Source organism: Balaenoptera musculus, chromosome X, assembly GCF_009873245.2.
Source record: "Balaenoptera musculus isolate JJ_BM4_2016_0621 chromosome X, mBalMus1.pri.v3, whole genome shotgun sequence".
NCBI classification, from domain to species: domain Eukaryota; kingdom Metazoa; phylum Chordata; class Mammalia; order Artiodactyla; family Balaenopteridae; genus Balaenoptera; species Balaenoptera musculus.
This window is the reverse complement of record NC_045806.1, coordinates 56,806,239-56,822,745: the sequence shown is the minus strand read 5'-3', so window position 1 is coordinate 56,822,745 and position 16,507 is coordinate 56,806,239. Positions and strand designations below refer to the sequence as shown.

Here is a 16,507-nt window from a genome sequence, read left to right as displayed (position 1 = left end):
AGCAGCCATCTTTGACTCACTGAATCGTAACCATGTCCTGAGCACCAACTCTCTACCAAAAAGGAGTAATAAAGCACATCCACTGCTCTCAAGCAACTTATAGTATAATAGGTAAAAAAGAAATCAATACCAGGAACAGGGTAAGGAAAACCTCGCTCATGATCATGATGACTCACCTCTTCTTACTGGGGATCACACCAATTTGCTCACTTTCTCCATGGGGGGTCACCAGTCTCGCCTGCCACCACTCATCATCAGAGGCGTTAATGACATGTAGAATGTCACCATAGGAGAAGCTGAGGCCTTGGCTCGGCAGGCAGCTGTCCCGAGTCCGGTCATAATCAAACAAGGCCCTGGAAACAAACAGTGAAAGATGAAATGGTCATCTCAACCCTAAATAGGTGGAAGGATGACAGAGGAAGGCCAACCCAAAGAGTCAGCACACACCCAGCAGCCTTACAGCAGACCAGAAGGAATTCTGTGGGAGACTGCATCCTTCTTTCAGTCTTGACATTGTAAATATCCCATTCTCCCAACAAGGGGCGTAAGGGAAAACAATCTTTCACGAGTCCCATCTCCTCCCAGCTTCTGGACATGAAGTGTGAGTCCGAAGCAGAACACCCTCGCTAGTCTTCTCCCTCAGCCACATCCTAGGGAAAACAAGTTAGCTCTGCCAATGGGCTGTCTCAGTTTACAACAAATCTTTAAAAAGTAGTTGAAGATAGGACACAAAAATGTTAACTACAATCCCAAACAATGAATGGTAAATGTTGTAGAAATACAAAAGAGAAAAGGGCCGTGCATCCTGGGGCAGCGAAAGAAAAAGCTAAGGCTGATGTTGACCCGCACAAGGATAAAGTTGAAGGGGCCCCTATAAAGAAGTCTCCCAGTTCAGTCTCTCTCTCTCATATACGGGGAAACGGAGGCTCAAGGAGGAAGAATAATTTGACTGAGGTCACACACCAAAATAACTGGGACAGAAGCCAGGTCCTCTGACAAGACATGCAGAGTAAAGATTAAAGGGGAGGGTAGGAGAAGGTGGGGAGAGAGCTATTCCATCTAGGCTTGAAAAAAAGGAGGAAACCAGCTTGGTTGCAGCTGAGAGTCATGGAAAATGAGGCTGGAAATAAAGGTCTGGGGCCAATTTTGGAAGGTCTTGAATAGACCTGATCTAGTGACCTCTGAAGATTTGGGAGTAAGGAAGTGACACATCAAAAGAGACTTAGGAACATTAATCTGACCTCATATATGATGAGATTAGCAGGGAAAGGGGGTGGATTTGAAGGAACATTTAAACCAAAGCTACAAGCTCAATCCTTCAGGATACACCGCTGACTTCGGCTCTGGTGAAGCTGGTGGTACTTGACAGCAGAGCTCCCCTGCTCAAGGAACAAACACATCTACATGAAAGTGTCTACTTTTCTCATCCACTGGATCTCTCCTCATACGCAGTCACCACAAATGGGTGATTTCAGTGAGAAGTCTGTATTTTTCTACTTGCAATCTAGGCTCTGTCTTCTTCGTATTCTCTGTTAACACCTTTGCACATACAGCCCAGCAGATTTCCCAGAACTAGTTCCAAGACTTAGACTTCTACCTGCAATACAGTGGTCTGTGGCTCGGAGGGAAGCTGCAAAGTAAAACATACTATTTCCCCATGTGCAGGCCGGCCCAAATGAAATGCAGAAGGTCATAAAACTGTGGAGCGTGAAACACCCATCTACATCTTAAACTTCTTAAAATGGAATCCTTAAGAAGTCACTGTCAGAGTATTTGAAAATGAAAATACCCAAATTCTGACAAAAAGCCCTTTATCTCCCTCAATTTACACACTCAAAGCAATAAGGAGAGAGGCTGAGGTCAGCAGATTAAGGAGGCCCTCCATCCCCAAGGTTCTTTCTGGGCTTTGTGTGATAGAATCAAATCTGAACACGTTTGCACTGCATTCGAAACTGAGTGTCCTAAAGCAAGGAAGCTATTCTGTCAGAGCTTCCTACGAACACGTACATGGTGAAGACCTTATCCTAAGTGACAATGAGAAACACTAAATGTCATTATGGGCTTCAAAGATTAAAACAAATATAGTAAGGAAAAGAAAAGAGCTTGGATTCTGTACAAATTAGTTTGAGGAGGGAAGGAAGAAAATGTTTAAATGAGTTAGGAGAGCTTAGGATGAGGCTGTAGAAGATTAGAAGGGAGAGTTTGCTGGTTACAAGTTTAAAACATAAAAGGGGCAATCCAATATATATTTAAGCACCTCACAGAACCATATTGACCTGTGGCAACAGCAGTAAGAAGCTGGAGTACATATAGTAAAGTTGATGTAAACATTTTCTGCATGAGGAATCCAATTATTGGTAATTGATTAAACATCTGAGATTTAAATAAAACTAATAGGTCAGTTTACTTCCAAGATGAATTTTGGATACTTTACAATATTAAAACACATAACACGAGCTAAGTAAAAACAAAATAAGCACAGATCCAAGGCAACAAGAATGCCAGCAGTTCCCACTGCGTGTCAGGAATGGAACTGTTTGGTTTGTTTTTAAACCACAGGCATGTGTTCCTTTTACGACTTTCAAAAAATGTAACTCAATTTAAAAAGGAACTGCTTTCAAATATTTTAGCTGTTTCTTTTTCTTTTCTAACATATTTCTAAACAACTGCTTCTTCTTGCTTTGTTTTTTACATTTTAGACATTATGTATTGGTCTTCTATAGCACTCACCCATTTTTTTCCCCCTGCCCTCCCAATTTAGTTACATCACATTTTTTTGGTTAAACAATATTTAATTTTACATCATTATGTAAGTGGTGTTCATAGATGACTACCCCTCCTTTCCTATAAACTTTTTCTATTGTTGTTTTTTTCTTAACAAATTTATTTGTTTATTTATTTTTGGCCGTGTTGGGTCTTCGTTGCTGCGCATGGGCTTTCTCTAGTTGCCATGAGCCGGGGGGGGGCTACTCTTCGTGGTGGTATGTGGGCTCCTCATTGCGGTGGCTTCTCTTGTTGCAGAGCATGAGCTCTAGGTGCGTGAGCTTCAGTAGCTGTGGCACACGGGCTCAGTAGTTGTGGCTCGCAGGCTCTAGAGCGCAGGCTCAGTAGTTGTGGTGCACGGGCTTAGTTGTGCCGCAGTATGTGGAATCTTCCCAGACCAGAGCTTGAACCCGTGTCCCCTGCATTGGCAGGCGGATTCTTAACCACTGCACCACCAGGGAAGTCCTCTATTGTTTTTTTTCCTGGTGGAAGTAAATGCCTGATTTTTCATTTGACTATATTTCTACATCCCTATTATTTTGTAACTCCCTTATTTAACACATAGAAGGCTATTTAGATTTACTATTTCTTTTTGCTACAGTTAAAATATTTGAAAGCAGTTACCTTTGTGTAGCAAGAAAGGGGGGTGAATAGGCAAGGGGTTAAATTTTTTGCATATGCTATTGTAATATTTGACATTTTAAACTATCCATATGCATTAATTTCATTAAAAATTAAATTAAAATAATATAAGCTCATTATAGAATATTTGAAAAATATAAAGTCTAAAAATAGAAAAATCACATTTAATGTAACTTAGAAGTAACTCTTCATACTGTTGTGGTATTGTATAATATTGCATAATAAACACACAAATCAAAAAATATATATTTCTCTAAGTTGCAAACATGGTGTGTATACACAATTTTGCAACCTTACTTGTCACTTGAAATTGTATCATTAATATTTCCCATATCATTGACTATTCTTCAAAACTAATATTTTAAATGATGATACAATAGTCTATTCTTAAGGATATTCATTAATTAAGCAAATATTTCTCAGCATCTAATATGAACAGACACCACTCTTCTAGGCACTTTAAAAAAAGAAAAAAAAAAAGGGCTGGGGGAGTCAATAAACCAGGCACCTGACTTGAGTCATTTACTTCAGATGAGGAACCTGTTTGGTTCTAAGTTCCCTGGCAAAAAAGGTAAAAAAGGCAATTTCCCAATAAAATGTAGTACCTAAGTTTATCTACATTCTATCTGATGAATTTGTGAATGAGCAATAGTGAACAACAGAATGGACAACGCTTTTTTTAAACCATGATTTTGTTAAAAACATAGCAGCCTAAAATTTGAATTTGAAATTCTGAACTACAATATCATTCTCAGTTGAGAACGTAAAAGGTGAATTGACAAGAATTTCCTTTTCTATCAATCGGAACAGCAAATGAGAAGAGCTCTGCAGAACACCGAAACCTCAAGGGTCATTTCATCCCACTTCCTATCTAATAAAGGAAATTCCTTTGATATTCTCTGAATTTCTTTCCAGTGCAAACATTTAATGAGTCTGAGTCCTTGCTAGGTCTTCTCTACCAGGCTAAACATTCCTAATTCCTTCAACAGTCCTTCCATTGTCATGATCTTGATTTGTTTTCCAAAGCCTTCAGAGGGAGCATAGGTCATAGCGAGCTTGGGGAATCTATGGGGAGGTGTTAACTTTGAACTGGGCCTCGATGACGGTTCAGATTTCAAAGACAGAGATGGGGAGAGGCCCATCCGGCTAGAAGGAACAGCATGAGCAGAAGCTCGGAGGCAAGCAGCCCAGGGCCTGCCTGTGGACAGCCTGGAGTCCAGCTAAGGAGTCTGGCATTCATTTAGGAGGCCTTGTGTGACCGACTTCATTGCCTCGCTTTTTTTTTTTTTCTTTTTTTTTTTTTAAATCATTACCAGGCTGGTGGCACAGTGGTTAAGACTTCGCGCTCCCAATGCAGGGGGCCCGAGTTCGATCCCTGGTCAGGGAACTAGATCCCACATACATGCTGCAACTAAGAGTTCCCGTGCCACAACTAAGAAGCCCACATGCCGCAACTAAGGAGCCCGTGAGCCACAACTAAGGAGCCCACGTGCTGCAACTAAGACCTGGTGCAACCAAATAAATTTTAAAAAAAAATCATTACCAGGCTAAACTTTCACGTGGGAAGTAATCCAGTAAAAGTGAACAGGCCTGAGTAGTAAAGTCAAACCACCTTTCAAATGACATGTATTTCATGTAATAGGAAAAAGTATGCAAATTAGACCTTAATAAATTTTGAAAAAATATTGACTACCTACCTAAGATCTTTAAGAGGCATGCTAAACTGTGGCCTTCTAGCAATAACAGTCTCTCTTAGGAACAACCTAGAAACCTAAGGAAGTGACAGGGATTGGCACCTTGTTACAAATGCCTCTGGTCAGGCTTGGTAAGAGGATCAAAGAACACCTTTCTCCACAACATGAATATATCCTCCTGCCCGCCCCTTTTTATCCTTAGGGCAAGCACTAAGGAAAGTCAAGGCAGTAACATACCGTCCCTTTTAAATCAGACTGAACAACTGTCCTGGAGCCAAAATCCTACACATGCAGGGTCCAGATGACACAGCAACCAACCTTTTCAACCTCTGACTCAAACCAAGAGTGAGCAGAAAAAAAAAGGAACACCTATTTGTCTCCAGACCCCTAAAGAAAGACCATAATTAACTACTCTGTCACCTTGGTCCCATCTCATGCATGTGAGCTTATTGACAAGATGGTGTGTTGGGAGACTAGAAGCCTCAGAAACTCCTTATCCTTCCTGGGTGTAAATATAAAGAATCTCATGGGGGTCTCCAAGTTAAGGACTGGTCAGGTCAGAAGGAAACACTATGTCGGGAAACAACAAAGCTTATGGAAATATTACCATCCACAGCCTAAGATCACAGTGAGTGGTCTACATAAAAGATTATTGACTTCAACCCTGAATATGTTCTCCTTGGTTATGGCCATGTACCTCTGTGAAGCAAAGGAGAGCCAGATCTTGGGTTTTCCCACAACTTCTCAAACATCATGGCCAGGCCAGAAAATACTGATTTATCTTGAGAGCAGGGTAAAGAGCATGTCCCAGGTAAAATGTGGCAGGTAAAAACAGAAAGTGGGCGATGAAGCCACCTTCCGGAGCAAAGTCACAGCAGCACCAAAAGCAGATGCTCACTTCCCAGGGTCTGCAGGTTGGAGTTCCCAAGCTAAGCTTCAGCGCGGCAGCTTTAAATGCCGCTGCCTGTCTTTCTTAAGGAGAAAGTGTTGTCAAAGGTCTTGAAAGATATGTTGTTTAAGTGGTGACCTTTCAAATAGTATCCCCTAAGAGCTGCCCACAGGGATGATGCACACGCTCCAGAGGACTTTGCCTAATCTTCCTTTCAGCTGGGACCTCACTGCCAAGTGGGAAAGCAGGAATATAATCAGCTCAAAGTAAACAGATTACCAGGCCCAAAGTCTCTGCAGTACAGGTCCTAAATTTTAAAGTTTAGGGTCTGAAAGATCCAGAGAAATCATAAGCATCTGGCCCAGCCACCCTGGTGTCTTAGTGAACAGGAATGCAAAGAAAATGGCAACTACGGAGGAAACTGGTCAGGCAGGTTTCTCAAAGCAAAGTAAACAACAGCACGTCAGCACTACAGCCTCAAAGGCAAGTAGCTGCTTCCATGTGCTCACCTAGTAGTGTGCCCACCTCTTTGCCTGTGGCCCCAGCCATCTGTCTGGCCTGGGAGGCTCTGCCTGTCCCCTTGCGCCATCAGCAGCTCCTCTGAGGCCCAACCCAAGTCCCACCCTTCTCTGTGACCCTGCCCACTCCAAATTTCCTTCTTCCAAATTCATACTACGTATTTAGCAGTGATCTTTCTTTATATTTTCTGTTTATTGCTATTTAACTCTTGCAGTTTTCTAATCTTTCATATTATATCCCTTTGGGGAAAGCCCTTTGAGGACTGAGGCCACGTATGATGCTCGTGAATGGTGGATGAGACCAAGCTGGGGCAGGGAGCACAGAACACCCTCCCAGTTACTATCCTGCAGTGTCCTTCCACTGTATATCCCTCCCATACCAGTTGGGAGACATTGATTTCTTCCTTTGGTCAGTGTTATCGGCTGAATGTTTGGGTTCCCCCCTCCCAAGTTCATTTGTTGAAGCCCTAACCCCCAATGTAATGGTAATTGGAGGTGGGGCCTTTGGGAGGCAATTAGGTTTAGATTAGGTCATGAGGGAGGGCCCCTCATCCTAACATCAGTCCTTTACGAGAAGAGGAAGAGACAGAGAGACCTGTCTCTCCTCAGAACACACCCAGGAAAGGCCACATGAGGACACAGCAAGAAGGTGGTCATCTACAAGCCAGGAAGCGGGGAGGGGGCTCACCATAACCTGAATTTGCCAGCACCTAGAACTTGGACTTCCCAGCCTCCAGAACTGTGAGGAATAAATGTCTATTGTTCAAGCCACTCAGCCTATAGTATTTTGTTACAGCAGCCCAAGCTGCCTGAGACAGAAAGTACCAGATAAAGGGCACATGTTACTTAAAAATTCAGCAGCCCCTCCCTTGCCTGGTCCATCTAAAGGATGCACAGAGAGCTATAAAGCAGCAGTCATTCATCAGCCCTTGACCTTAGTGCGAGAGTTAAAATTTCTAGCAGCTCCTGAAGAGCAACTCAAAAGTCCAAACTTGAGTACTCAGGTAGACACAAGGTGGGTCATCACAGGAGGAGCAAGTGCGGCTGGCAGCAAGTCAGGAGCCCCTTGCACACCTTGAAGAAGGGAACATGGAGAACAGGGGAGGGCACTCTTCTCCTTAGTCTACCTCAGAGTCTCAGGCCTTAGAGAGCAATTATGAAGTTAGAGGGGCACTCACAGACCCACAATGTGTGAATATTCGGGGTTCACAGCACCTGTTGGATCAGCTGAGGGGATTACAAGTCCAGGACTGGTGTCTGTATATGATCTAGCAACAGGCACTTCCAGAATCACTGATACAGGAAACTGTCCCATCCTCTGGTAGCCCTGAACACTACATAAATTGTGATTGCTTTTTAAGATGCGGATTATCATCACTCCCAAATTCTGTCAGATAGTGAAGCCTGCCAATATTACCTCGTTGGCATCTTAATCCACTACTGAAACTCACTAATGAGCAAGACAAAGTTGGGCTCCCCCGGGCACCACCCTGGGCTAAGCACAGAGCAGTGTACAATTAATGTCTGCTTGTTAAGAAGAAGGAGCATCTTCCAGCCTTCTTTGATGACCAAGCCAATATTTCTGACATTTTTTTTTGACATTGTTTCTTGAATCAGGACTACAGATGGGGCATGATTTCCTTCCTAGAGTGGGAAGAAAACTGGGATGGCAGATGGCCAGCCAGAAGGCCAGGACTCCCAAAATGCCTGATGCTGTCCTGTGACTGCAAAGAATATAGCCAGGCTAGCCGGAACAGACTTTCAAAAGCTATTTCTACAAATGTACTATCAAGCCTCTTGGCAAGCTTTGGAGGATAAGGTCTTTTGTTCATTCATGAAATACATAAATAAACTAAATTAAATACAAGTGTAGAACTTGGAGGTCTCTGGAACTCTAACCTACCCTGTGTCTTTTTACTACCTTCACATCAGAATGGCCTGAGTTAAACATCTAATCACCCTGACCCTGAGAAAAAGGCTCAAGAGAGGCATATTTTGTGGACTTTTCTAGTGTGGAAGGCAAATTAACCAGCAGAGCAAAGGCCCTAGACTGGGCAGAAAGAGGGGCTCTGTTCACCCTGCCTATACTATTTAAGAGATGTTTCTATAGTATGGTGAAGGGTGGGGAAGGCCTTTCCATTAAGTCACTAGTGACTTTAAAACCAAGTTTCATTGTCCAAACACTGTTATCTTTCCTTCTTCCTCCTGCTCCCCACTCCACAAATCCCATCCCCCCTGTGGTTAGTGCGGCTGCAGCTCCCTAAGGCTTCACCTGCTACAGCCTCGGTGCAGCTGCAAGAGGGTGTTATTTGCTTCAAAACAGCTTTGCAACCCCATGCACACCAGAGGAGGACAGAGATTCAGGGGAAGGGAAGGGAGGAGGAGCATGTCAGAAGGGGAAACAACAGCAAACAGAATTAGAGGTGAAATCCCACTGTGAAGGGTTCCTTCACTTTAACCACCTGCTGCGCAGTATCTTCTGTGTGGATGGCAAGCTGCTGGAGGGCGGGAACCACGTCTACCGCTTCCTTGAATCTACCGCCACAACCACGCCCAATTTCTCAGGCCCGTGCTTTACTGCTTTCCACGCAGCAGGAACTAAAGTAAGTGTAATGTTCAGTTGTTCGAGTGAAACAGAAATAAATGTCTATTCTGACAAACAAGTGGTCATTCCTAAGCATTATGACTGCTTGTTAAAAACATACATTTCCCCAAACCTGGTGAATCTAAATCGATAGAAGAGGAGCCTGGGAATCTGTACTTTTACTAGCATGCCAGCTGATTCCTATCAGCAAGTTTGGGAAATGATGAGAGAGCCACACTCTAGTCAGAACCAGGTTCAAATTCCAGTTTTGGAACTTCTTAGCTGTCTAACTGGAATCTGTTTTCTCACCTGAAAAATAAGAATAATAATGCCTACTTCGTAGCATTATTAAAAGGATTTTAAAAGCAATTTAAAGAGAATGTTTAAATGTTTGTTCCCCTAAATGTTTGTTTAAAATGTTTATTTGTTCCCCTTCATCCTGAAGACACTGGGAACTACTAAAAGCCTCTGAGCAGATCTTTAGCTTCAACCCGCTCTGCAACACTCAGACACATGGTTGCCCAGCCTCTTCGGTAACACCTCCAGTGACAAAGAATCAAATTTACTATCTCCAGAAGCAGTTCATTCCACTTTCAGACAGTTTTAATCATGAGCTCTTTCTTCCTTATGTTGAGTTGAGATCTGCCTTGGGTGACAGAACAAATCTAATCCCTTTTCCACATGATAGGGTGACGCAATTAATTTAGATAAGGAAAGTAAGGAGGAGGAGTAGGTGTGGGGGTCCATTTGGAACACACTGCTTGTTTGAGGCACTGGGAGGGCAGCTCCAGTCACGTGTGCAACAAGTGGTTGATATGTGGGTCTGGAGTTCAGTAGAGATCAGAGTTGTCATTTACACAACAGGATTTGAAGCTGTGAACATAAATGACATTGCCATTTATGGGGTAGAGCTAATGAAACGTATTGAGGAATGGTCAGCAAGGTAGAAAGAGAGCCTTTAAAGAAGAAAGCCGGTAATTCATGGAAACAAATGTGACGAGGTCAGACCAATGGCAGAGAATCAGCGAACCAGTCACTACTGACAGAGTTGGGCTTCTGCCCCTCTGGAGCCTTCCAGAGTTGCTTGGAACCATACCACCATGCTGATAAGCAGATGTACACTTCCTTTCCTACTGAAAGAGAGGCAATTTGAAGAAATAGCAGCAGCAAGTACAGATGACTGCAATATTTCCCAGCCTGGATGCTAAGACCAGTTTCTCCAAATAAGGCTCCCATGCTCCTATCTTTGGGGGAAACACTGCCTAGTACAATCCCTCCTGGAGATTGATCACAGTAAAGAACCCTATTTTCCTCTGTTTAATCCTGCATTTGCCCAACTTACTGAACCACTGATTTTTCACACAATACTTAACATCTTGAGGAGCTAGTGTTTCCTGGCACATAATGTGGCAAATGTGGTGAGCAGAAGAAGAGAAACAAGACAATAGTTTAAGGGACTATTGGTATCAAGGGAATTTTTTTCTTTCCTTTTTAAGAATGGAAGAACCTTGAATATACTTAAATGCTGAACAAAAGGAAGCTACTGCAGAGTAAAAAAAAAGGCCAAAAACAGGCACAAAAAGCAATAGAGCGAGCCAGGCTTCAGGCTTTGGTAGAGGGTTAGCTTAGCGAAATACCTCAGCTCGCTAATCTAGCCATAAAATATTATTTCCCTTGATGAACTCTAGTGATTACAAATGTTCACTATTCTAAACCATATTTACTTTCCTCTGAGGATACAGATGTTATCTACATAAGGTTAAGGGCAGATGATATAAACTGTATAAACTGATTCACTAGAAAGAGTGCAGTCTCCACCCTCCTCCCCAGAGGTAGACGGAATGTGTCCCTTGCCAGGACCAGAGAAGGGTGTTCCAGGTCTTCCAGGTTGAGAGCTGATGCCCCACTCCCCCTGCCCAGGCAGGGAGAGCTCTAGCACAGGATAGGCGGAGAGGGGAAATTTAGAAATAAAGCTCTCCAAAGAAACTGTCTTGCCTAAAGATCAGCTTCCCACACACACTGGAGTGCCACATCTGCGGGGGCTGGAAGCACGGGAATGGAACAATCCTGACCAAGTCACATAAGTATTACCCTTTTGCGGGAGGCAACAGCATATTTCTGAGTCCCCCCATTGGCACCCCAGTGTCTAGGCTGCAGATCCAGAGCAAGGGCTTAGGGACAGAAAACAGGAGACTGAAAAGATCACCAGTGACGACTAGTCCAGCCTTCCTCCCGCTCTCCTCTCTTCACAGCAAATGTGAAGAAAGCTGCTCTCAACACAGAGGGAGTTGAGCTGAGGGTTCATTTTAGAAAAGAACCATGAAGGGTTCTAGTGGGCTTGAGGCTCAAATCTGGGCTCCCTTGGCTCTTCTCCCTGCAGGAGGGTCAGGAACTAGCAACTGAGGAAAAAGAAAATCAAGCACCGAGAGAAAAACTGCAATTAGCATTTATATCGGTTGGCTATTGGCTATCGTCATCTCAAACCCCAAGGACAGAGTAGATGTCACGTTGCCAGGCAACTAGCAACTGTAGCCTCCCCTCCCCCACCCCCTAGCTGGTATCAGAGACCACTAGAAAAAGTTTAACCCAAGAGTCTGATACAAGCATTAAACACACACACACACACACACACACACACACACACGGCTCAGAGGAGTAATCCTACGACCTCTTTCTCTGAGGATTTTACCCTTGGAGAGGTACAATGTACTTGCCCCAGACTGTTGGAGTTTTGCCAAGAAGCCCAAGCAGGAAGAAGGAAACTATCCCTAATTCTAGGAGGAGTCCATAGTGTTCATTTAGCAATCCAACTCTCTAAGAGGTTTGTACTTTGACCTGACAAAGTATTATAATGTGACTCAAGGGTCAGAAGCTCAGCCTTGGACAGTATCTCAGAACAGCTTTCAGCAGCAATACACTCAATGCTATATATCCGTTCCACCCACCCTTCCTGTGGAAGATACACCATCCCATCCCATGTCCCATGATTCAGATACAGCAGACCAGTGCACAGGGAGTGAGGGAACACACACACAAAAAAAAACCCCAGAAAGCAGCAACCTGTCAGTTCTTTGGTTTCTTAAAAGAGACCCTGTACCAGAACACAGTGATAGCTGATATGCTCAGATACAAATTCTGATGTCTATTATGCATATGTGGAAGGGGGGAATGCCAAGTTTCCCCTCAAATCACAGATTGCAAGCAAAGTACTTTGAACATTTGAGTGCTCTCTGAATGCTGACTAGCAACAATCACCCAACAGTCTTTTACAATTAGAGCAAACTGAAAATTTCCCATACTGAGTCATTCGGGAGCAAAAAGGAAGAAGCCAGCTCACAAAAGGGAGGAGATACTGACCATAAAGTACACAACCTGAGCATACAGTGCAAAGTGTTGTTTTAGTACTGGGAGTACACACTCCCTACCCCACTAGTTAAACAAGAAGGGCTGGGTTGGCACGGAGCTCCCCCCGTGCAGCACAAGGCCTGGTGCTCAGAGGTGAGACTTACCTGACATACAAGGACCTCTTCTCACTCGTTCGCAGGGACCCAGACCCAGAGCTCATACTGCTGTTCATCATTTGTTCTCGCAAGTCATGTATCTTCGATTCAAAGCGACTGTATTCTGTCAGAGAGACAAGGGAAAGGACAAGAAAAGAATGAACCCAAGGAGCTGCACCAAGCCTGTGTGCCAGCGGCCAAAGAGCCAGGAGGACCCTTGGCTTCAAAGCAGCCAGAGCCAGCCCAGTCAATCTTTGCTTTGATAAGCAGAGTACCTCCTCCACACACAGAAAGATTTCTCTCCACCCCCAGACTAGTAGAATGAAAGAATACACCTGAAAAAGGAGTAACATTTGGACATATCAAATGGAAAAAAGCTCACTGATCCTTAAAAAAAAAATAACAACTGGAAAGAGGTTCCAGTGCAGCCTTCATTAATCTTTAGAGCAAGCACTAAGGCCCAAGGAGAGCAGATGGGAAAAGAGACTTTCCCGAAAAGTGGATTGCAGAGAACAGATGGCCCTGAGGTGCAGGGTGGTGGGGCAGGGAAGGACCTGAGGCCATTATATCACTGTTAGGCAAAGAAGATGATCTGTTTCTAGATGACTTTTTTTTTGAGGGGGGACGTTGGAATGCAGTACAAAGGTAAAAACAAACCTCACAATCAGAAGAGAAGATCACAAAGCTCTCCTGAATTATTTCCCTTCTAACAAACAGGGTCTTTGGCTTCAGTAACAATTGAACATTACAATAGAAATTCTCCCAAACCCAGAAGTCTGCTGACATCTCTCTCCTCCAAAACCATCTAGTCAGGGGGGTCATAAGTCCATGCCCAACTTTGTAGCCCACTGACACCATTACAACAGTCTGAAAAAGCCTCATCATTCTGGAAAGGTGACTACAGGTTTATACCCAATTTAAGAAAACCTGACATAGGAAAATTAACTCTATCCATACAATTATTATAAAAGGCTTTTTACAGGGCTACTTTGCTGTGACACTCTCCTAGCACATTTTAAATATGATATTCACATTTACCACAAACACACACACACACCACACATTTTTCAGGTCTATAATTGCCAGTCTATAATTGCCACATAAAATGGGATATATCTAAGGCACAGACTGTGAAAACGGTAGAAAACAGGCATACTTCATTATGACAAGCTGATTTTAAAGGAAGTCACAATTTATACTGGGGGTTGAAGGCTGGGGAACTGCTTTAAAAAACAAACACATTTCCAGGAAAAAAGAATTCCACAAAAGCATTTTCATGCACCACAGAGGGCTGGCAAGAAGCATCCCCATCTAGTGTGCATGACTCTACAGGCAGAAAACAAAACACCTGTTCTAACACCTGACACTCCCCTTCCCTCAGCAAAGCAACCTGACCTTCAGCTGGGTATAAAGGGAAACAGTAAAAAGCCTAAACAGGAGGGAATAGAGTTCTAACTCATACAAATATCCTCTTCTCAACAAAGTTTCTTTTTGTTCACTCTGGTACCAATGAAGCCAACTGGTTAATAAACTCATGTGCTCTTTCATTCATCACGCACTGGTGTTATGGTGATTTGTCCTCATTACTTACTCCTGTCCCTGAAATCCTGCAGGAAGCAGTTAAGTCACTGACTCACCCATTAAATGTTGGGGAAAGAAAAAAAGGGAGACAGCAGCTGGACAATGTCCCTATTCTGAGGGTTACAAGGCAACACATCAATATCAATGAGGCTTCCCAAACTAAAGGTAGAAGGTGGTGACCGATCTGTCATGGCAGCCCTGGACGGCCCAAGCGCGCAGCAGCAGGGCTATCTACCTCTAGAGCTGCCCAGGCGCAGGTCCCGCCCCAAGGCTCAGCCCTCCAGCCCAGCCCTCTCCAGTTGGCTCCTTTCTGGCCCTCCTCCCCACTCACCGGCTAAAAGGAGACTGGGTGAGACAAAGAGATTTCTGACCAAGCAACCATTTCTTGAGCAAGATAAGTAAAAGGCAGAAATATGCATTGAACACAGAAAAAAAAAAGAAAAAAGAAAACCCACCACCCAATCTATCCTTAAGCCATTTTCCCCCTCTCCCAACTTGTTTATATATTCTCTTCTTTGGAATTGGCTTGCCCACTGAACTCCAACTTAGCAGCCGGTCATGGTAGTTGCTTAGTAACTACATTTCTTAAAAAACCCTTTAAAAACAACCACCAAACCACCATTTCCTCAAAGCTCCTAATCCAAGGTTGATAACGCTGGGCCAGAGGGCCCACTTAAAATAGACTATAGAAAGAGAACAAGGCTATTGCTTTATGGAAGCCACTTTCTGTTTTCTACGCGCTACTAAGCTTTCAAGTCTATTAAATAGTGTTTTATTCACTTTTCCCTCATTCAGATGATCCCCTTAGAGTTCTAGCTGCTCATCGGTCTCTGCCTTTTATTTGTAGTTATCTAATGTCCAGTAGGCACAAAGTAGGCTCTGAATAAATGATTGTTGGGTAAACGAGGAGCAGATTAAAAAACTCTGCCCAAGTCGATGCTTCTGTTCTCAAACTAATAAAACTAATGGTTTATTTAACTGATGGCTGCCAGCTTCACTGAGGGCTTGGAAAAGTAGTTAAGAAGTATTCCCATTTGCTTTTGTTCCCAAGGTTAATTGTTGGGAGCAATTGGAGTATATGTTTTTTAAACACCTTTTTCAGATGTTAATAACCCACAGTGGGCATCTGATTAACAAACTTTGTTTATAACAAAGAAAAAATAATTCTAACAAAAAGCTGTTTAGAATAGTCTTTAGATAGTACCTCATCTTAATATTAGAGGCCTCATTTTCCAAGGACAAAAGCTTCACCTAAAAAGCATCTGAATTCTAAGACCTTACAATTTGCCAAGGTCCCTCTTTTCCCCTTCCACTCATAACAAAGCCGTTGCTGGAAGGCATCTCCTAGGCCTAAGTCTTTGCCTAAGAAGCCCACCAGACCAGCCTCTATAATTCAAAAGGCCTACTTCAAACAGGTTATTTTAAAGAAACAACACTTATTACTAAAATCTCAAGTCTACTAAACTGTGTTATATTCATTTTTTTCCCATTCATATGAATCCAACCATTTGTGATCCACAAAGATACCCACGGTGAATCAGTCATTGCTCCCTCATTCTCTTTACTAATCACAGAGAGAAAAGGGGGTGGGGGTGGGGGACAATCAGGCATCATTCCCCCAAACAGGATTTCTCACTGACCATCTGGGGTGCCTCTGAAAGATCAGGATTTGGGACCCTACCCCCTGATACACTGACTCAGAACCTACTGAGTGGGCCCAGGAATCTGTATTTTTAACAAGCATCAAGGTAATTCTGATGCCAAATAAAATTTGAAACTGCTGGTCTTGATTACAAAATTGAGTTTTGTTTTATTTTGTTTTGTTAGTTCAGGGAAAAGATAAGGTAAGTATCCTGCAGCCTGTCTCAAAAGGAAGTTAGGACAAGAGGGTTGGAAAGCTCTCCAAAAAAAAAAAAAATTGTCAATACAACTGCAAATTCCACGGGAAAGGAAAGTGCTAAAGAAGCCTCTGTCCAATATATACACTACCAAACGTAAAATAGATAGCTAGTGGGAAGCAGCCGCATAGCACAGGGAGATCAGCTCGGTGCTTTGTGACCACCTAGAGGGGTAGGATAGGGAGGGTGGGAGGGAGGGAGACGCCAAGAGGGAAGAGATATGGGGACATATGTATATGTATAACTGATTCACTTTGTTATAAAGCAGAAACTAACACACCATTGTAAAGCAATTATACTCCAATAAAGATGTTTAAAAAAAAAAAGAAAAAGAAAAAAAAGAAGCCTCTGTCCAATGTGCCTGCAAAGAAAGCTAATGAGTTTACACTTTTTTAAATTATAAAAGTAGCACATGATTTTTTAAAATCTTTAACTGTT

The 16,507-nt window shown here is 43.1% G+C and overlaps 1 protein-coding gene across 9 annotated transcripts in view; it reads right to left on the bottom strand.

Annotated features, from left to right (window-relative positions):
- DLG3 (discs large MAGUK scaffold protein 3) overlaps positions 1-16,507 on the bottom strand; it is a 63,049-nt gene that overhangs the window by 12,132 nt on the left and 34,410 nt on the right. For all 9 annotated transcript variants that reach the window (XM_036839582.1, XM_036839583.1, XM_036839587.1 and 6 more), the window contains 2 exons: positions 12,600-12,714; positions 177-353 (listed from right to left, as the gene is read on the bottom strand). In XM_036839582.1, coding sequence (XP_036695477.1) covers positions 177-353; positions 12,600-12,714 — 292 coding nt within the window. The remainder of the gene's footprint in view (positions 1-176; positions 354-12,599; positions 12,715-16,507) is intronic.